This window comes from Euprymna scolopes, chromosome 25 (genome assembly GCF_053919585.1).
Source record: "Euprymna scolopes isolate OS-2025 chromosome 25, ASM5391958v1, whole genome shotgun sequence".
Taxonomy (NCBI): domain Eukaryota; kingdom Metazoa; phylum Mollusca; class Cephalopoda; order Sepiida; family Sepiolidae; genus Euprymna; species Euprymna scolopes.
Genome location: NC_136506.1, coordinates 34,656,597 through 34,679,189, shown reverse-complemented (window position 1 = coordinate 34,679,189; position 22,593 = coordinate 34,656,597). Strand labels below are relative to the sequence as shown.

The 22,593-nt window shown below is 33.4% G+C and overlaps 1 protein-coding gene across 1 annotated transcript; it reads left to right on the top strand.

Moving 5' to 3' along the window:
- The first annotated feature begins 632 nt into the window (after positions 1-632).
- On the top strand, positions 633-21,726 carry LOC145247323 (putative transcriptional regulatory protein Cthe_2075). Its single transcript, XM_080108970.1, has 5 exons — positions 633-1,225; positions 6,299-6,405; positions 6,652-6,782; positions 13,666-13,834; positions 21,456-21,726. Exons 1-5 carry the CDS (start codon positions 874-876, stop codon positions 21,663-21,665), a joined length of 969 nt encoding a protein of 322 aa, XP_079965096.1. The 5' UTR covers positions 633-873; the 3' UTR covers positions 21,666-21,726.
- The last annotated feature ends 867 nt before the right edge of the window (positions 21,727-22,593 follow it).

Here is a 22,593-nt window from a genome sequence, read left to right as displayed (position 1 = left end):
TGGGAATATCAAATTCACAAGTAGTCCCCAGTCACTTGTATATCCCCGTATGGAGAGATAACGACGGTAGGTCTTTGTTTTTGTCGACGTCCTCCTACATACCCAAATAGTCACCCATCTGGTACTGAGCAGGTTTAACGTTGCTTAACATCGGTGATTTAACGAGAACTGGTGTGTCAACGTGATTATGTCGATGACAGAACAGATACTTTACTTTGATACTACTAGCCTAAAGTTCCGAGGAGGCCACTCCAACTCCACTACCAAATAATAATCACGGGTAAAATTTTACTTTAAGGCCCGTCTCACGTTCGTATAGAAGAAAATCTTTTTTTTTTTTGTAGATTCCAGTGTGCTGAAAAAGAATATGAAAACCGTTTCCGTCGGAAATTTACCGTTTGCATGGTATGAACCCCGGAATGCTGGAAGTACGCGCGTACTTCCAGCATTCCGGGGTTCATACCATGCAAACGGTAAATTTCCGACGGAAACGGTTTTCATATTCTTTTTCAGCACACTGGAATCTACAAAAAAAAAAGATTTTCTTCTATACGAACATGAGACGGGCCTTAAAGTAAAATAATACCTAATCACGAACTAGGCCGAATTTATAAAAAGGGATTCAATTTCGAGAACACCGTATTTTTGTGAGATTATGCACCGGCGGTAACTTTAGCATGCTTAAAGGTCATAATAATAACATTTAAGGTACTTATAAGTAAAAACAAAAAAAACAAAAAACAAAAAAAAAAAACAACAAAAACAAAAACAAACAGACAAACAAACAAATGGTTTATCTAACAAGAACATTAGACAGTGCTTAGTATATATATATATTCTGTATTTAATTTTTAATTTTTTTTTCTTTTTACGATGAGTTTGCGGCAGTTGAGTTGGTTAACCGCACGCTTCGAATGCACTGCAAGTCTCCATCGTCGACTCCGATCAACAAAAACATTATTATCACCTATCCTTGCGAATAGGTTATGGTCATATGATCGATTATATTCCTGCCCAGGTTTTTCTGGGAAATTTTGTTTACAGTATCGAGCCGATAAAAATGCGATCGCTTTCCGAATCCCTACGGACTTCGTCCCGGTTTCCGTGCGTGGAATGGCCGGACATAGCAAATGGCAAAACATTCGACACATCAAAGGAGCGAAAGACAAACAGAAATCTGACATTTCCTCACGATTTGCCCAGCGCTTACGACTTGCAGTCAAAGGTAAGACGACAAAGGTGAAAGTATTTTGGTTTTTATGAATACAAAACAAAACATCGAAACAGTACTTCTGTAGGTGTATCAGAATTTTGGGGGAATTTTGGTATTATTATACAAACACCGTGACAGCGTTAGGGTTGGGGTTAGGGTTAGGGTTTAGGGTTAGGGTTTAGGGTTAGGGTTAGGGTTAATTCGCTGTCACGGTGTTTGTATAAATTTACCGGAATTTTTGACACCCCTAACAGAAAACTGCGAATAAAATATAAAAAACTCGTAATTTCTCTTTCTAAAGTGGGTTATTTATTTTCTTTATAGAATATACTTCCAAAATAAACTATTTAAGTTGTTAAAAAAATAATAGAAATATTATTTTTCATTTTTTTAAAAAACAGTGTTTACAAAGTGCGTGCGTGCGTGCGTTCAGGCAACCATTTTTTTTACGTAATGAAATCAATTGATTTTTACGAGCTGAATATTTTTCAATTTTTAAACTTTAAAAATCTATCAAAATTTTTCTATTGGTTCAATTTTTACGGTTTTTTCAGGGTTAATGCGAAATTTTATGCTCTTTCCAATAAACTAAATATAATATTTTAGACAAACGTTGTTTTATAAATTCACCCCCCATTTTGAAATGTCTATGAGAATTTTAATAATTAATTTTTGTGCACAAGTTTTATATATCACAAATTGAGAATAAAACATCAATAAATAAAATAATCAAATTTAAATAAAAAGAACAGTTATGTGCAAATTTACCTGTAAAGTCCAAAGTGTAAATCCTTTTTTTTTTTCGATAACCACGTTTTTTTTTTGTTTTTTTTTTTTAAGTGGAAGCTTATTTTTTGTTTAGAATTTTCCAGTCAATATTTTTCGGTCAGTGTATATTTTTATATTTAATTCCTGATTTCTTTTTTTTCGATATAAAAAAAAAGACGATACCGAATAATGCAGATTTATAGTAAAATCAAAAGTTCAGGTATTTCTTTGAGATATTAAAAAAAAAAAAAAATTACATTTACTATGCTCATTAATCTGTAATCCGTGTAAATCCAAAAATAAAAGATACCAGTTTTCACGTACGATAGCATAAAAACGCCAACAGTAAAAAAAGGACGAAAACCTTTAAAAGTGGAAAATTTGAAGGAATATAATCCCATATCGAGATTACTAACATTTCATAATTAGTGTTTTTTTTTACACTTATAGGCTTCCGTAGATAACAAAGTGAGAATCTTAACATCCGGTTTCTTTAATGGACGATAAACTAGTATTATCGATACAATTTACCGTGACATGTGGTTGAAAAATGCTTCCATTTAAAAAATACATGGATTATAATACATAAATATGAATAAATTCTCATACAGGAAGATTAAAAGAAAGCATATCTTAGTCATGTGGAACAGGTAAGTGATGTTTTGCCAGTTAAATAAATATCATAAGATTCAACTCGTGTTATTTGTTCGACATTCCGTGAAATGTTAAGTGAAGAAATCCAAGGAAAAAATAAATAAAATTGTTTATTTCTCTATTAAAGCTTTTATGATATTAAAATTTGGTCTTTGCTCGTTTATTGAAATAAAATTTATGAGTTTAAATTACATTTTCATATTGTTATAATCTGATAGACTATTCAAACAAATGTTTGTTATGGCGACTTGGCCAAAAATTCTGATACACCTAAGCTGTTTACAAACCGTGCTGAAATAATAACTTTATTATTTAAAAAGCCATTCTTAACATGGGGAGGGTAGGGTGTTTTGTACCTATTCTGTAGCTTAACCTTACAATTGAATAAAAAAACATATGAAACTTTAAGGATCTAATGCAGAGAGTGATCCGCGCTATTTTTTTTTTAAAATCGTATTTCCACGTTTAATTAAAGTTTTATGTTTTTTTATTCAGTTGTAAGGTTAAAGTACAGAATACGTACAAAACACCCTCTCCTCTCCATGTTAAGAATGGCTTTTTGAATAATAACGTTATTATTTCAGCACGGATCGCTCTCTGCATGAGTACCAAAAACACGTTATTAACGGGAGTTGGGTGCTTTGTTTACTATTCTGGACTTCCACCTTAAAATTTTATCAAGAAAAGAGGGTTCTTGTTTAGAATTCTCCTGTATTAAAAAATAAATTAATTAAATAAATAAAGACAAATCTGTTTGATGTACGTACCTGTGATGGAACAAAAATACCATATTCCAAAAATCACGGAAATTGATCGAGTAGTTTTATTTTTAAATAAGAAAACCAAATTTTAAGAGTAACAGGGGCGGTTGCTTTAACCGCCATTTTGCAAACAAGCTAAAACAAACAAAAAAAAAAAAAGGGCAAAGGGAAATAACCCAATAATTAAAACTTGCTATATTTATGTTATAATGCCTATGAATTTCCATTAATCTCTCCAAAATAATTTCCTTTATAAAAATAAAACTACTTGACCAATTTATGAGACTTTTTGAAATATCATATTTTCCTATCTTAGGTACATTGTCATTATACAGATTTTTATTTTATCGTTTTTTGATATAGAGGGAATTCTGGACAAGAGCCTAAAATGTACTTCTTTAGTTAGTGACTGTGCTTGAATAATAATATTATTATTTAGAAACCCATTCTTAACATGGGGAGAGCTTTATTAACTATGCTGTACTTTTACTTAATAATTTAATAAACAAAAGATACCGTAAAAAATTGAATTCAACTTGAAAATAGTATTTAGAAAATAGCATGGTTCGTAAACTGCATTGTTTAATAATAATAATAATAATGATAGTTCTGAATTTTTTAGATGAGGGCTGATTGTTTGTATTACTTATTTTGATCGGACTATTGTTCTCATATTTAGTTATTTGTCCAACGTTTTGGTCGATATAGCCTTCGACTTTTGTCAGGCATGTTGGTTGCCATCTTGAAAAAGAAAAAGGAAAAGTTACTGACTCTGAAATTGGTTTCGTATTCTTGGAGTTGTTTTTGCTGCTTTTTTCGCCATGGTTTTATATGTGTGAAAAAAATTTGGTTGACAAAGGGAGGTAAATATAAATTTTGACAGGGGATTATCCCTCTTTTAATGTTGAAATTTTAAGGAGGGGTTGTACAATTTTGGTCTTGCTTCATACAAACCCCTTCTTAAAATTTCAACTATAAAAGGAAGCTGATCCTGTCAAACTTTATTAGATTTACCTCTCTTTGTTAACCAAATTTTTTCACACATACGAAATTGAGGTAACCCCCCCCCCCCAAAAAAAAAACAAAACAAAACAACTCAAAAAATACGAAATCATCTATGGGACCAATAACTTCTCTCTTTTCTTTTCTAAGATAGCGTCCAACATGCCTGACGAAAATCGAAGGCGACATTGATCGAAATGTTTCACAAAAACGTTTAAGATGAGGACAATAGTCTGATGAAAACAAGTAATACAAATAATAATACTTTTTTTGGTTCGATAATATTTTGTACCAGTAAAACTTTAGAACGAGACCGACTGGGTTAAGATGAAATAAAAAAAGCTAGTTTGTTAATTTTTTTTTTTTTTTAGGGTTAGGGTAAAAAAGAAAAAAGTGTTTTACGTTAGGTTTGCATAGTTAAAAACGTTGTCAGCTCCTGATAACAGAAAGTACCCATGGAGTTATCTCCCTGAGGCAAGAAGTAATCAAGGAATGATCTCCCCTGATAGCTAGCTATAGAGGACAAATGAGGGTGGCCAGTGGCTTTTCGTGTTGTTCTTAGCAATGGAATATGAGGACACGTTTTCCCACTTTACAAGGTTGGAAAAAAAGTTGTTTTTTTTTAAAAAAAAGTTTTTTTTTTACTTTCTTTCCACCTTAGCACTCACCTTTAAAAGGACAACTTTTATAGGTTTTCAGGAATGCTGAAAACGAATATTACATTTAAATTTGGGGCAGACAAGTAGTTTTCTGGATATTACGACCTTTAGTATCCAATGTAATCCATTATGTTTTCACTGGTAGCCACGTTTTCTCCTATCTGAACAAATACTAATGCGCATGCATGTTACAAAACAACCCCTTCCTCCCCATGTAAAGATTGGGGAGCATTACTGACATTTATTAAGTAATATATTGGAAAAAGTCTTAATATCCAGGAAACTACTTGTCTGCCCCAAATTTTAATGGGATATTCGTTTTCAGCATACCCGAAAAACGGGAACCCATATCGACCCAAATGTTTCCAATTGCAATTTTCTGAATAGACAAGAATTGGCTCAGCCATTGCCAAACAGTTAATTAGTACCAATATTATGTGACAACTGTTTTTCTTTCTTTCTTTTTTTTTTTTTCAACCATCTCTCTTCCCTCCTCCATGTAAAGAATGGGCTTAATAATTTACTTCAGATCAATAAAGGAGTCTTCGTTATTTTTCGCAGACCAGTACTAAGGAAAATGAATTTGGAACGCAATCCAAAATGTTAAAGCGAGTATGCTTCAGTTGCGATGTAGCGAAAGGATGATAGAAATTTATACAGAAGAAGATAGAGTAGCCCAGTATTTGTCCAAATTCACCTTGAATAGTTAAATCACACAGCATCAGGTCAAATTTGGTTGCCATCTTTTTTGAGTTCGCTTATTGCATAATACTAAATGGATGTTTAACAGAAATGAACAAAAACAATATAAAACTATTTGTAATCCTTAAACTTTTTTTATGTTGTTACATGGTCGCGACCTTTATACACTGCCAAAAACATGCAGCTCTGAAAAATCCTTTAGCAAGTACTTTAGTAGAACCTGCTCATCGACATGTGTGTTGACACAATGTAACACAACCACTCCCTATTATTGTGCCGAAGATAATGAAAGATATGACTCGCACAAGTGGCAGCACTTTGCTAAGTGGTATGTTTGGTTCTCAATCATGTGGCGAAGCTCCCCTTAGAGAGTATGCTATCGTTTTTATCTGTTTATTTATTATCGTTTATGTGTTGCATTTGTGAGACCGAGCACTTAGATTTTACGATTCCACCTAAAAGTCAGTCATCAGATTCTCCATGTATTAAAGTTTCCAAGACATGATCCATAATTACTTTGTTTCTTTTATTTATTTCAGAGGGCGGTAATGACCCGAAATTTAATAACAAACTTGAAAGGATCATTGCCGAAGCTAAAAAAGCAGACATGACGACTACCATGATAGAAAATGCCATTAAAAGTGGCGTAAGTATCGTTAAATCTGTGATTTAGTTTTAGAAAATTAAAAAAAAAGGAACAAATTCCAAAACGAACCATAACACAAATTATTTTATCAAAATATTTATCAATAACTTCTATATATTTGAGTTGATGTGAAATATTTTATCCAATATTAAGAATAATAAGAATTTTGACTTTTGAAAAAAAAAAGACAATGAAAAAACATACCATGTAATTTCGTGCTATTTAGTTATTACGTTTCTATTTTAGAGTGAAATGCAATCCACTTCATCAATAGCAGAGGTCAAATTCATTGGTAATTGTGTTCTTGTAGTCGAGATCTTCTCAAACAAGTTGCAGCTTGTCAGGAATGAAATCCAATCAATCTGTAAGAAACATGGGTAAGTTACCATCTTCATCATCATCATCAACATCATTATTGGCTTAATGTTTGTTTTGACCTCCATATTAACCTATCTCTGACCAAGTCGTTATTAATCTCACTTTGTCTCAAATTCATTCTTATTACGAATAAACTTGAGATTAATAAATTAATGATGAGAAAATTTCAATATTTTTCTCAATTCTCATACAATTACCAATTGTGTTCTAAATTTTTCATTTTGATACAATTACAGATCTTAATTCTTTTAATCTTTAATTAATATCTGTAAATATATATAGCTATAGGTTTTTTTTTTAGATTACAACACAAACAAATTCCTGATGAACCGCCCCCCCCCCCAAGTAATGACACCTTATCAATTCTCTAATACTATTGCTACACTATCCCATTGATTACTGTACACACAATAACCCTTATCCCCGAGTGGCCATTGGGCCTTGATAAGTGGTGAACTCCATGTAAAAAAAAAAAAAAATATTCTTCTAGATCTACAGCAGATGTGCTAATGGTTATATCTTCTAGATTTAGCGAATCTCTCGACGGAGGCTTCTTTTCTAGGGTAATTACTCTTGACATATCAAAGGCCTTTGATAGGGTATGGCATAAAGGTCTACTTCACAAAATCTCCAGTTACAGTATAGCTGGAAATGTTTTCTCAATTATTAAACCATTTCTCTCTGATAGGTTCATAAGAGTAGTGGTTGATAGGCAAAAATCAGAAGCTCACAGTATTAATGCTGAAGTCCCTCAGAGGTCCGACTCTCTCTCTGATTTACATTAATGATCTTCCAAATCACATCCTAAGATTATTTGTAGACATTTATGTTGACAACACTACCATCTATGGCAGCACATCAAAGGCCGTAAGTGACCAAGTTCTCTCTGATTCTCTCTCCTCTGATCTTGAGCACGTGGTTCAATGGGAAAGAGGTGACTGGTTACTTTTAATGCATCTAAAACCAAGCTTCTATCTTTACATCATCAATGCTCTGGTCCCCATCTGGCATCAATTGAAATGAATGGCTCTTGTGTTGGGGAGGCTCCATGTTTTGATAAGCTTCTGGGCTTGACCTTTACTCCTGATCTGAAATGGAACACATACATCAAATCCGTTGCCAAGGTCACTGGAAAAATGGTGGGATTCTTCTACTGCTCCAGTAGATATCTACCTGATTATGCAATTCTCTACCTATATAAAAGCCAGGTACATCCAAGGATGGAGTACTGTTACCACATCTGGACAGGAGCTGCTAGAAAGACTTTATCCTGTCTTGACAATTCAAAATAGACTTTGTAGCCTAGTTGGGGATGCCCTTTTCTCTTCCCTGCAATCTCTTTCTCACAGAAGAGATGTTGCAAACCTGTCTCTGCTTTATTGTTATTTTCATGGCAGGTGCCCATCTGAGCTCCAGTTTATGGACCCCCTCACAAATCTTTCACGAAAAACACTCATCTAGCTGAAAACACTATCAATAATTTCCCCCACACTTTATCTGTGCCTAAACCTAAACATAGATTCCATGAACAAAGCTTTTTTCTTAGAACTGCAAGCCTGTGGAACTCTTTTGTTTGCCTGCTTTCCAGCTGACCAGAATTTGGTCGTCTTCAAGTCCAATGTAAACAAATTCTTGATGAGCCGTAATGAGTAATCCAATTTACCAAATTTCCACTACTACCGGTTATTACAATATTATCCCATTGACTACTGTATACTCATTAACGCTTATCCTGGAATGGCCTCCTGGCCTTGATAAGTGGTAACTCTTATGTGATTTTTTTTTTTACATATTATATGTACATATGTATTCGCAAATGCAAATGTTTAAAATAAATAGTTATTTTATTATTAGTACCAACAATGGAACATTTTCTTTTTGTTGTGTCCAGAGAAATGGGATATTTGAGTAATAAGTAACCAAGCTCATTATAAGTTAAATACAATTTCTGAATGGCAGAAACATTAACTATTTACAGAACGATATGGATGTGTTAGTGCAGCCGCCATATTGTCTATCTCTCTCTCTCGAACTCTCTACTCTTTTCTCTAGAATCTATAAAAGGGGCGATAACTCTTACTTTCTTTATTAGAGTTATTTCCCCTTTTGCTTTTGATCGCTATAACACCTTTGAAATACGGTGCTTGTAGGATGTTTGATGTGGGTCTTTTTGTAAAGTTGAAGTTGGTTTGCACCTTTGTTGAGTTCTTCAGGTTAGACCTTTCTTCTCAAATTTGCTTTGTTTACTGCATGTTGCTTGAAACACTGTGGTAATTCAAATGTGCTCAATAAAATATTTAATAAAATGCTTGTGTTATTTGATTGTATCTTTGGCAGATATGAGTGATGCAGTTAATTTGCATGTCTGACCAAAATAGATGATTGTACATCCACATCATAGATTACATTACCAGAACGACGTACTATGTGACCTTGTGCCCTTTTTTTTTTCGTTGTGGTAGTCTTTTGCCAATACAGGTTGTCCTGGGAAGAATTTACATGGCCTTGCTCCATGATGGGGATTGAATTGGTTTTCCATCGTCCTGTTTCTCTTAGGAAGATTATTTGATGATGGATGAATAGCGTGCATTGATAAACATATTTTTCTGTTCATCAATGCTTTAGCAAGAAATTTTCCATTTGGGCAATTTGTATTTGGAGTAGCTCTGTAGCTCCTTAGAAATATTTATATAGTCTCTCGAGCAGTTCCTTCCCCTTTTAACTTCAAGAGTGCTCTCTTAAATGTGTCAACAAAGCATTCAGCTTAGCCATTTGATTGTAGGTGGAAAGGTGGAGATCTGAGATGCAGAATACTGTTTTGTTTACAGAAGTCTGAAAATCTGCTGAGATAAATGCAGTACCATTATCAGAAACTAAGATTTCAGGAATGCCCAATCTACTGAAAATTTCTTGTAGTTTCTTTACAGTTTCATTTGATGTAGTATAGTTTGGATTTCAAGGTCATGAAAAAAGAGAATTCTTCTGGGAAGAAGAGGCATTTTGTGAAGATCTTATCGGCATTAAAATTCAGGGCATTTTTTTTATCTTCGTGAGGCAATAAGCAAATGCTTGACTTTCAGGATCAAAACTGCATTTCAAGATGGTGTATTGGCGATGCACATCTAATCGGAGACCTTTTAGTAGAATGTCGATTGGATGCAGAACTTTTATTGTTGTCAAATTTTCACTGTCTTTTCTGTGTGTTTTGTAAATGGAAAAGAGATCACCAAATGATTTCCAGTCAGGTATTTCTCTACCAATTTGATGTTGTTAGAAACTAATGTGTTTTGTTGTTGCACCATTTTGTTGTGTATTGTTTTTGATCGATTAGTCGTTGACATTCTGTGGTCAGAATTTGTACCATTATTTCTTTGTCTTTTTCAACCATAGATAGTAGATGTGTGCAAATGTCTGCCTCTTCTAGAGATTGTACCTATTTACTATGCCTCCCCCCCTCCCCACGGGACAGAGTCAGACACCAGGGTCGTTTTTTAACGTGGAGAAAAGGTACAAAAACTAAAAAATTGTCTCAGTCATGAAGGACTGATCCTCCACCGAAAGAGAACAAGAAATGGAAGTGCAGCGTCTGAAGAACAGATACTACACTTTGATCTTGACCAAAAAGTCTGGAGATTGTAACTGCGATGAAAATGAGGCATTTGAATTGATCCTCTGTCAGCAATTTCAGCTGAAAATTTTCGCATTGTAGATTAACAATCCCAGCATATTTGACAAAATCATTTGTAGCATTTTTCTTTTCACACAAATGTAACGGATGTTAAATAAAGATGCTGACTCACCAAAATATTAAATAAAGATGCTGACTCACCAAAATATTAAATAAAGATGCTGACTCACCAAAATATTAAATAAAGATGCTGACTCACCAAAATATTAAATAAAGATGCTGACTCACCAAAATATTAAATAAAGATGCTGACTCACCAAAATATTAAATAAAGATGCTGACTCACCAAAAATGTCCGATAATGTGCTATCGTTTTATCAAATTTGAAATCTGTTTTTATCGGAAGGATATAATTTGAATATCTTTCATGTTCTACTGTGCCCAGCTTACTAAGTAGTAAACGTATTTTCCATGCTTCATCTGTAAATGTGAACTCATGTTGAGATGTATCCTTTCATTGCCCGTACCAAGCAGTAAAGGTCTGTTTTAAATCCGGATTGAATGAAAGATCCGTTATTGTGCTTGATATGGCGTCCAGAGAAATTGATTTTGGGTGTGTCCATCAATTGTTTGTGAAATTGAACCATTGAATTTTCAATTAAATTGTTTTGAGCTTTTAAAAATTCTTAGTGCTGGTTTTGCAATATTTTTTTTCAATAATTTTGGATCCATGATGTAAATAATCTGATCAATACAAATAATTTAAACAATCAGCTCTCGTCTTGAAAATTCAGAACTTTATTAACAAGTAGACTTTCACCATTTCACAGATGAAATCGTCAGCATAAAGAATCTCTTCTCGACATTCATTAAATGGATCAGTTTGTCTGTAGTGACATTCAGACGACCAAATGTTTGCTCTACAACATCCAAGTAAAAACTTATTTAAAACTAGCCTAGGTGCACGGCATTGCCTGGGTGTTTGGAGGCATGTGTTGAGCAAAAAAAAAAAAAAGTGGTAGTAGGCAGGCAGGCAGGCTTAAACCTGTACCATGAAGGAGGAAAAGAACACGAAAAAAAAAACATGACGTCTTTGGTGTTGCATCTATTGCCAAACCGGAAGTGGCGAAGGTTTAAGTTAGGGCTAGTCAATCAAAAAGAGGGGATGACTTTTGAAAATATTGGCGAAAAAAGTGACCCTCTCCTTGTAGAAAAGTGCCTAGTTGAGGATAAAGGAATTAATGTTCTTAGCCAATGTTTCGATATTTGTCACCCAAAGGGTTGAGCTTTAAAAAAATAAACAAGCATACATACATACATGATGGCAGCAAATTCGTTTTCGAGCATTGCCATTACTTGATATAGCATAAAAAAAAAAAGGTATACAGAAACAAGAAAACATTAAGTGATAGGCCGCACTAAGGTGGCTTTTAAGCCCTACTAAACTCTGGCATTCCTTGGCACACATTGTACAGACATGTGCGCCACTAGCAGCACGTTCTTGATGTTCTCTCTTTTGTATGATCAGATGCCGTTTCAAACCACCTGCTGTTTTGTATGTCTGTCCGCAGTTGACACAGGTTAGCTCTGGCAATACATACATACATACATACATACATACATACATACATACCTACATTTAAACAGAAAAGTGAGATTTATATTATAGACTAGCGAGGGGTACTCAGCGTTGCCCGGGTGTTTGTAGGTGTGTGTGAAAAAACCCCGAAATGTGAAAAAAAACAGGTGCCCGTGAAAAAAAAACGAAGCCTTGACGCACAGTTGGAAAATAGTAAAGTGTGAAAAAAAAAACAGGTGCGCGTCTTTGATTGATGTGACGGCGATAGGTATTCAGCAGTTAGCATTTTGTGCGTGACAGTTTTTAATGAGGTCACTAAATTGGTTTGTTTGTTTTTAAAAACCCGCTCCCTGTTTATTAGGGGGAGCTTCTCGTCTCGAAATGAAAGCTACCGTCTGATATGACGAAGTCGACATTGACCAAACGTTACTTAGCTCTCTAGAGACCACTGGCTTTTGGCCAGTAATTAGAGTCGAGTTTCGCTTTTTGTTTATACCGAAAACCGAATGTAACGCGTGCCGATGTGGGAAATGTCGAATAATTAACGTTTGAAAGTCAATAAAATTAAATAGACAGGCAAGCTCCGTGGTTAAGTGTGAGATATTACAATTTATAGATGATACAAAAAGTTTTAAGAAGTTGTGAAGCAAGCGAGCGCTTCTCTGAAAGAAGCCTTTTGTGGATATCGAGGAAAAGCGTACATACATACATACATTTTCGCTTTTATATATATAGATGGTTCCTACTCAAGTGAATGCATGTAGAATATCCAGTAAAAAACAATGTAAAACCAATCAAACACACATCCACTTCAAAACAACTGTGTGTTTTCGCAAACCGACCAGGGACATACAGAGAACTTTTTCAGAGCAGCTGCTCAAGTAAAAAAAAAGTGGCATCTCAGTGGGGGACAGGCCTATAATACATTCCTCTGGGAAGGGCACTTTTAAAACAGGAGTAAAAGCGGCAAGTGCTTGGGCACCCCTAGCACTCCACTTCTGCATGTTCCTGAAACTGATTTTCATTTTCATTAGAACATTTTCAGTGAAATGACAACGAAAATGCTATCTGTGAGATATATTCTGAATATAGGAGGTCTTTTAAGTGAATTTGAATCAGATATTTTGAATTCCTCAAAGTTAGACCTTGTACGTTTCTACAGTGCGACCTTCTATCCAATGAATTTGTCTAGAAAATACCTTTTCATATTCCTTGTATTTCTGACTTGCAAGTTTTGGTGTTTGTTTATATTGGATATCTTTTAAACCTACACATTTCAGGTGAAAACATTATTACGTACTTACATGTTATGGCGAAATTAGTATAAATTCCAAAATCACAGAAAATGATTTAGTAGAAAAATAATTACAAGTAAAAACAGAATTGAATTATCAAGTTTAAGCATACGTTTTAATGTGGGAGAATTGTATGACCAGTTCAGTGTAACAGATAAGGGAGGTAACTCTTGGTTTAAATTAATGGGCCGCCATCTTTAAACATTATATCTGGGAGGTTAATTGGGACAGATTTTTTTTAATTTAAAGTACTCCATTTTTTTAATAAGTTTTTGAATTTATCCTAATTTCGTCATGACACGTAAGCATGTAATAATGTTTTACCTGAAATGCATTGATTTTAAACAGTCTTAAAATTTTTTAATATAATCTTCTTTTAGGGGCCGGATTGAAAATGGCTGTAGTGAAAGCATCTTTGACAAAAAAGGGATCATCCATGTAGCAACAACAAATGAACCAAACTTGGAAACGGCTTTGGAATTGGCCATTGAAGTCGGTGCGGAGGATGTGTCGGTGGAATCAGATGAAGACAATGCACCTTTCTTACAAGTAAGCATTTCTTGCAGACTAAAGAATCTGATTGCAGTGTAACTCGGGTAGGTTGAGGAATTGTCAAATCTGATATAAAAAACTTAAGATTATTTTTTGCTGAAAATCATTAAATGTTCTCATGGCATCCTGCAGAATTATTTTTTTTTCATAGAAATCGTTCCAGACAAGGCATGAAGCCACTTCATGTAAGGAGCTAAATAACATACTATTTCAAGGTCAAAAGCTAGCCAACCAAAAGTGCTGTATATTCCAACCCAGAGTCTGTTGCTCTCTGATCAGTCTGTCTGAAGATACTATGTTCCTGATCTAAAATGCACCAAACATTGATGTCATTGTTTTTTTTTCTTTTCCCTTTGCAAAACTCAATCATGTTCTGCAAAGCTAAAAACAATAAACAACAATTTTTCTTTACAAAACAATCAAACCAAACACCACGAATAAATATTTGAAGATATAAAGAACTTTAAAAATAAACACTTAAAAAGAAAAAACTGGATTTGGCATTAAATAAACCCAAAAGGGTCGATATACCATAAAACAAAACATCCAAACCAAACTCTGTGAATAAATATTTGAAGATAAAAAGAACTTGAAGCATAAATGATTTTTACCAAAATGATTGGATTTGGCATTGAATAACTTGATATGCTGTAAAACAAAGCAACCAAACCAAACCCGACCAAGAAAACAGCAATTTGTCAGAAACATTGCTCATAGAATGTGAGAACTAAAGGACACAAATAAGTGAAACAAGAGTTGCGAGATTTTCTATAATAAACCCATTCTCTACTTTCTACTCCCCTATGATCCATCATGTCTTGTCTTTCGTCATTTTATTTAGCCGACTAATTGAACTGGAAGTTAATGAATATACATTATCATGCCATCTTCATGGTTTTTATTTTTTTGGTCCTCTGACAAAGGAAGGATCGGACCTAGTAATTCACTTCCGTTCATCCGTTTGTTCGTCCACACTTAGTTCACACAGGCCCAGATGTTGTCACATCTAGGCCTGTGAGAGACAGGTATTTGAGAATGGCTTTGTAGAGATACAGGATACTCTTAGGTGTGAGTAGTTTTCTATTTCGGTAGAGGGAACCTACCTTCTTTGCAGCAGTCTTGAATCTTCAAAACTCTATGAAGTGCTTGTAAACAAATGGACAAACATCAGTTAACACTTAATAAAGTGTTAGTCTCTGTCTGTTCGATGGAGATGCTGAAGTCAATTACTAAAGGGAAAGTGAAAAAAATTTTGGTTCTTCATTATTTTAGCGAAATTCAAAAAATGAAATTTTGAATTTCAAGTGAAACCAATGTTCTCTACTGAATTATCATGGCACACTGTAGGGCAGGTCGATTTGCAACTTTTTTCAGAAAATCAACATGCCACTGGTGATGGTAGTTGGGATTTGATGTGATAAGAACAGATACAAAAAATTAGATTCCTATCTTTAAACGTTTTTCCTTTTGAAATAATTAAGCCTAAATCGTAATGTTTTCAAATTAAATAATAAACAAACATTAATTTTCAATATCAATAATGAGCGTGTTTTGCGACGGTGAAATCTAAAATGTTTCCACCCCAAAAAAGTTCCTGAAATGAAAAAGCGAACTTTGGTCGCTATTATTTAAAATACATAATTTTGCTTTAAAGTTAATATTTATTTTATTAATTCATTATCCTCACTCATTTTATTTAAAAATGTAGTTTAAAACATATTCTTAGTAATGATTTTATTTTCTTAACAGTACGGTTTGTTTTGATGACGGGACGTTCTTGGTAATTCACTGAAAAATTTTTAATAGCTTCAATTTTTCAACTTTTAAAATCATTTCCTCAAGCAAAGATAACGATTTTGAAAAAAATATTTCGTGTAGGTCTTTTCTATGTCAAACCCCAACTATCATCACCATTGCCTCACCGGGGTTCCAAAATCAACCTGCCCTAATGGCGCAGTAATGAACATATTCAAAATTACCAAAAAACGATACGGTATAAAATTAATTATTAACGTAAACAGTTTTTGAAGACAATTAGCAAAAATTAAGTTTTGCTAAATTGGCTAAAGATTTTGGCCCTCTTGCACTTTAAGTAAATGGAAATTAGGAAGATAAAAAAAGGACAGCAGTCGTTTGACACCGGTTGAAAGAATGCAATTTGATTGGCTAGAGAAATATTGACGTCATTACTATGAAATATTGATAAAATTTAAAATTGAAATTGTTGAAAAAGAATTGGAAAAGAATTTAATAACTAAGTATTTAATAATTAATAGTATTTTTAGAATAAATTTTTTTAAGTTAAGATAGAATTTAAGAATTGAAATTATTGTAAAAGAATTTAATAAATATTTAATAATAGTATAAAAATAATTAATGTAAAAGCATTTTTAAAAGAGTTAAAGTCATTTAAGTAATAATTCGATCGCTGATTTATAGTGAACTATTTTACTTATATTTTAAATTAAAAAACGTTGCGTAAACAGTTTTCTTTTAATGGTTGCTCCCTGAAATGCGCAAAAAAGTTTTTTTCACTTTCTTTGTATTTATCTCATAGACCTTTTTTTTTTTTTTATTTATCATACGTGAATTTATTTCTAAAACAATCATTTATTAAAATAAAAAATTGTTTTCTAATATTGTCAATTTCAATATCGTTTCTTTTTATCATTTCTAATTAATTAAAATTACGCTTAAAAAATTGTTTTTAAAAAATCCTGCATTGATAAAAATCATCTATTAAAAAAAAAATCTGTTTTCTAATATTGTCAATCCATTTTATTTATAAAATGACGTCATAATTTCTCTATCCAATCAATGGCATTCTTTCAATCGGTGTAAGACGACTGCTGTTCCTTTTTATCTTCTAATTTCCATTTAGTTAAAGTGCAAGAGGGCCAAGATTTTCAGGTTTCAGAAAATATTTACCTCCCTTTTTGTTACAATTAGAACTCTCCATTTTTTTTTTCTTTTTGCAAGTCTCTATTTTCGCTAATTGTCTTTGAAAACTACTTTAGTTAATAATTAATTTTCTACCTTATCGTTTTCGAAATTTTTGGAATATGTTAATTACTGTGACATGACAATTTAGTAGAGACTATTTGTTTCACTTGAAATTTAATATTTTAACTCGAACTCTTGGCCTTTTGGACAAGATCAAAGTGTAGTATCTGTTCTTCAGATGCTGCAAGCTATGACTAGCTATGACTAGCAAAGACCAGATGTGGGGGCAACCCCACATGCCTGACCTTTAACCAGCTCCCATTTCCCACCTCTCGGGAGCTGTTCCCCTTTTTCCCTTCCCCCTCCCTTCACTCCTCACATTAAAAATCGGCCTTGTGCCTAATTTGCTTGGTGGGGGAGCAAATAAATACCATCTGTTCTTCAGATGCTGCACTTCATTTTCTTGTTCTCTTTCGGTGGAGGAGAAATCCTTCACGACTAAGACAATTTTTATTTTTGTACCTTTTCTCCACGTTAAAAAACGACCCTGGTGTCTAACTCTGTCCCGTGGGGAGGCATAGTAAATAGGTACAATAATGAAGACGAATAAAAATTTTAAGAGTTATCTTCTCTTAGTTTTAATAGATTTGTCTCCCTTTGTCACTGTCTCTCTTTCACACGCACTCTCTCTCTCTCCAAATTTGGTTGAATGTTGATAAAATTAACAAACATGTTTGTTTCTGGAACAGCTAGGACATGATATTAATATCTCAGATCATCGAAGAATTTTGTGTTATGATCTCACCAGAGTCTAAGCAGAGAGTGTTAAAATCAACTTCTCTATTATTTGCATGAGATACCTTCAATAAGTTTCCAGACTTTTTTCATATGGGCACTTTTATTAATTGTACACACATGAAACTCTATTTCCCTCTGAAGTAATCTCCTTTGGCTGCAATGCACTTGTACCGTTTCAACAACTTCTGGAAGGTCCCATGGAAGTCCTCTTGTATGTGCGTGTCAATGACCCTCATCACAGCCTCTTCCATCTCCTCAATTGTCCCATAGCAACAGCCTCTAAAGTTTTTCTTGAGCTTAGGGAATAACCAAAAGTCACAGGGAGCAAAGGCGAGGAACTGTCTTGATGCCCATCTTGGTCATAACAACGTCTTTTTTTTCTGGTCTTCTCTGAGCACCTTTGGGACAAACTTTGTGCAAACCCTCCGCATCTTTAGTTCCTCGCGAATAATTGTGTGTACAGTTTTCACACTGACATAAAAACATGCACTTATTGCCTCTATAGCCACACAACGGTCTATATCCATGAAATTCTTTATTTGGCCAATCAACTCTGGTATCCTGACTTCTTTACTTCTCCTACACCTTTCATCATCCCTCACAAACACCATGCCTTCCTTGAATCTCTTATGCCACTCAAAAACTGATGCTTGATTACTGCAAGATGGTCCAAAAGCAGTCTAAAACATTCCATACTTTTGTGTGGCATTTTTTCGAGTTTAAAACAGAATTTTATTGCATATCATTCTTTTAAAGTGTCCCGACATCCAGATTGCATTTTTGAAATTCACCAACTGTAACAATCAGGCTTTCATAGAGTGTATTCCAATTCCTGCTGTAGCTGTTCATTTGAACCTGAAATCGTAAAAATCGGTTCGTCATTTCATAAGATGTTTAGAAATGTATAGAATTCTCAAGAGTCTATGACAATTTTAAATGCATATACAAGAAAAGTCTGGAAACTTATTAAAGGCACCTTGTATGCTGTCACATGAAGGAACAACAAAACCTGTTTTTATAAACGACAGTGAAAAGGTGTTTATTCAAGTTACGTATAATGTCAGGTATAGGTTTAATGAACTTGGATGGCGTCTAAATGAAAAAAGAAGAATAAGAAAATTCTTTAGCTGCCAAAAGTGAACTTGTCAGCTTGTAGAACTCTATACCGCTGGACTGCTTTCTAGCTGACTACAACATAGTGTTTTCTAAGTTCAATATAAACAGATGCTAGCATGGATTAGATAGGTTCATAAAAATAACAAAAAAAATTAAGATAGTAGTATTCATGGACATCCAGTGGACGAAGACAGGAAGTGTAACGGAATGCGTGTGGGCGCATGTGAAAATATCAGCAGCAGCCAAAGGATAGTTGGCTCATGGAAATATTAGAAGCAGCAGGCATTAAAGCACGTATGCAAATTAGCAAGTGTGTGCGAGCTTGCGTCACAAGGGAAGGGGACAAAAATACTCCATGTGGTTAGCAGAGAAGCAAAGTGCACGCAGGGAAAGATGGACATGTAAAGACGAAGGCGAGAAATGGCTGGTTATGGCCAGCATGGGGTCGGGGAGAGAGACTTTTTTAAAGCTCATGTGTGAGCGAAGAGACTTTGGAAAAATAATAAAACGCGTTGTTTTGGAAGAACCACAAATAAATGCATTTTCATTTGCACTTTAAAAAAAAACTGAAGCAGATTTATTTATTTTTGTTTGTTTCTTTGCGACGGTACGAGACAGCGTGGAGGGTCTGAGAGATGTTTGAATTTGTAATGACGCAGTTAAAAAGTTACGGCCGCACTACATTGTTTGCCTTCAGGAAACTCTGATGACTAATGTATCTCCTAAAAGGGTTTGGTGTACTTCTTAAGGAGACAGATGAAAACAATGCACTCTGTAAGCTGATTAAGTTCTCTGATCGAGGAAACTATTTATTATATTCATAGTCATTATTTATGACTGTTTCATTTATGTTGATATTAAGTGCACGATAGATACAACATTGTATCCATTAATATCCTATGGCATAATTCATGAAGCCTTTATCTAATATTTTATTATTTAAGAGAACTGTATGTATTTTTTAATTTGAATTCAATGAGATGAGTATTCTTTACTAATAGATATTTTATTTAATTTATATAATAAAGAATACTCATTTCAGTGAATTCCAATTAAAATTCGGTACGGACCTGACCATGGAAGATCAGATAATGAATAAAAATGGATTTGTAAGACCAAAAAATCCAACCTTGATCGCCCTTCGTGGTGCAGTGGATAAAGACGTTGAATCTCTACGGTTCCAGGTGAGAATTGTCTGAAGATAGTGGTTTCAATCCTACCCAAAGCCGGCCAGAGGCTTACTTGGCCAAGAACATGGTGAGATGACAACAACTATGGAAGGCAGTAATTGCCGAGGATGCAGTTAGAAGATTCGGAGTTCCTATCCCGTCGTGGTTACCACCTGATGAAGGTCAGACGAATGGTTGGCTGAAACATTGCGAAACAACATATAAAAAAAGATGAGGATAATAGTCCGCAATAAATAAATAATTAAGAGAACGGCTCAAAAAAAAAAAATTATTGATATTGGATTTGAAAATGACCATGTTATAGGCAGCTGGAAAGCAGGCCAGCAGCACTGTGTTCCATAAACAGGAAAGAAATTTTCCGCATGGCTGTGTAATTACTGTATACAGAGACACATTCACACTAGAAGTACAATTTCACATTAATGTTTTTTTTTTTTTGCTATTTTGTATTGAGTTTAAGTTTGTTGTTTTAATATATATATTCTTTGTTGTTTTGATATATATATTCTTTGTTGTTTTGATATATATATTCTTTGTTGTTTTAATATATATATTCTTTGTTGTTTTGATATATATATTCTTTGTTGTTTTAATATATATATTCTTTGTTGTTTTGATATATATATTCTTTGTTGTTTTGATATATATATATTCTTTGTCGTACAAGGATCGTTCCAAAAGTAAATCCTCCTTATTTTAACTCAAAAAGTTGAAGAGCTACATAGACAGGAGTTGTACGATTAAAACGAGCAACCTTTTGTGTCCCAGAATTTATTTTTCTACATAGTCACCACCATTTCCAATGTACTTTTGCCAGCAATGAACGGTGGCTGTCCATGAGTGTCTGGAGTGTGCTTTGTCATACAAGGGTCATTTTAAAAGTAAAGCCCCCTATTTTTAAAAGTTTAAGAGCTACATAGACAGGAGTTGTACGATTAAAATGAGCAACCTTTGTACCCCAGAATTTATTTTTCTACATATTCATCAGAATTCTCAATGAACTTTTGCCAGGAATTCAATGACACATCTCTGCTTCTGACGCACGTCCATGACAGTGGTTGCAATTTACAATCTCCTCTGATCGGTTCGGGCGAATTAAAAAAATAGTAGGCATTACTTTTGGAATGCTCCCTGTATATATTATTATTTATTTTATTATTATTTATTTTATTATTATTTGTTTTATTATTATTTATTTTATTATTTATTTATTTTATTATTATTTATTTTATTATTTTATTATTATTTTATTATTATTTATTTTATTATTTTATTATTATTTTATTATTATTTATTTTATTATTATTTATTTTATTATTTTATTATTATTTTATTATTATTTATTTTATTATTTTATTATTATTTATTTTATTATTATTTATTTTATTATTATTTGTTTTATTATTTATTTTATTATTTTATTATTATTTATTTTATTATTTATTTTATTATTTTATTATTTTATTATTATTTATTTTATTATTTTATTATTATTTATTTTATTATTATTTATTTTATGTGGAACAAGTGTAGATGTTATTCTTAAATCAATTATTTGATATCTTTTGCAGTTCATTTGCGGCCCAAGGGATCTTGATAAGGTGAGGAAAGCATTGGAAGTCGAGCACTATAATGTGACTTACAGTGAATATGAGTACCTACCAAATCTTACGTATCCACTGGACGCTAACGGGATTGCTATTCTTGAGAAACTGGTCAACAGACTTTATCAGCATCAGGATGTTGTCAAGATATTTGACAATGCGGTTCCACTAGAATGAATAAAAATATTTTTAATTGAGGAAACATTTAGGGAAATAAAATTTAAAAATAAAACAAAAATTTTAACATTTTTTTCTTTTCTTCCTTCCAATAGTTATGGCATTTTCAAGACTGAGGTCAATAGGTCATCTTTTGCCATTGTGATAGATATATTATGATCTTTTTAGTTTTTTGCATCAAGTGGTTTTATGTCTTGTCGGGAATTACATCAATATGAAAAAGAATAAAGATGATTTGGATTATCTGGATATTCAGATTGCTATTCTCGTCTTCTTTTAACATTTGTAATGAAGCCACGGACATGTATATAGCAGCAGTAGAAGTGCCAGTCTGACATATGCAAATGACCAAGCCATGGTGCAAGGTGACGTAGCAGCAGAGGAATAGAAAAGAAAGAAAGAGAAGAGAAAAAAAACATGTGGCAGAGAAAAAGACTTTTAAGCATGTGTTGATATGGCAAACCTTTTTTTAACCATGTGGGAGCACGGCAAGTACTTTTAAACACTATGCAAGACGCGCTAATCCTCTGGACTTTTGCCAGGTTTTCAGGCAGCTGTGAACTGTTAAATGAATTACATGCATAACAGCTGGTTATATCTGCAAACTAAAAAATAAAGACCAGTTAATTGACCCAGAGCAGGGAAAAGCAAGAATGCTACTATATTGTTGCTCGCTTGGGAAATATGTGTGAGGCGGCTTGGTGTGGAAATGCATAATAATAAATTTTATTTTATGTAACTACAACATTACAATGTTTCCTCCACATCAAATGCGGATTGCATTTTTCCCATGAATCTGTATCATTTACATTGGTTTGTTTAACATAATCTTTCATCAACTCATTCCAAGTCTTTCTAAGCCGTTTTCTACTTACTTTGAGATGTAGATAGTTTTTATTTAATTAGTGCTTCATTCAATATAGGTTCT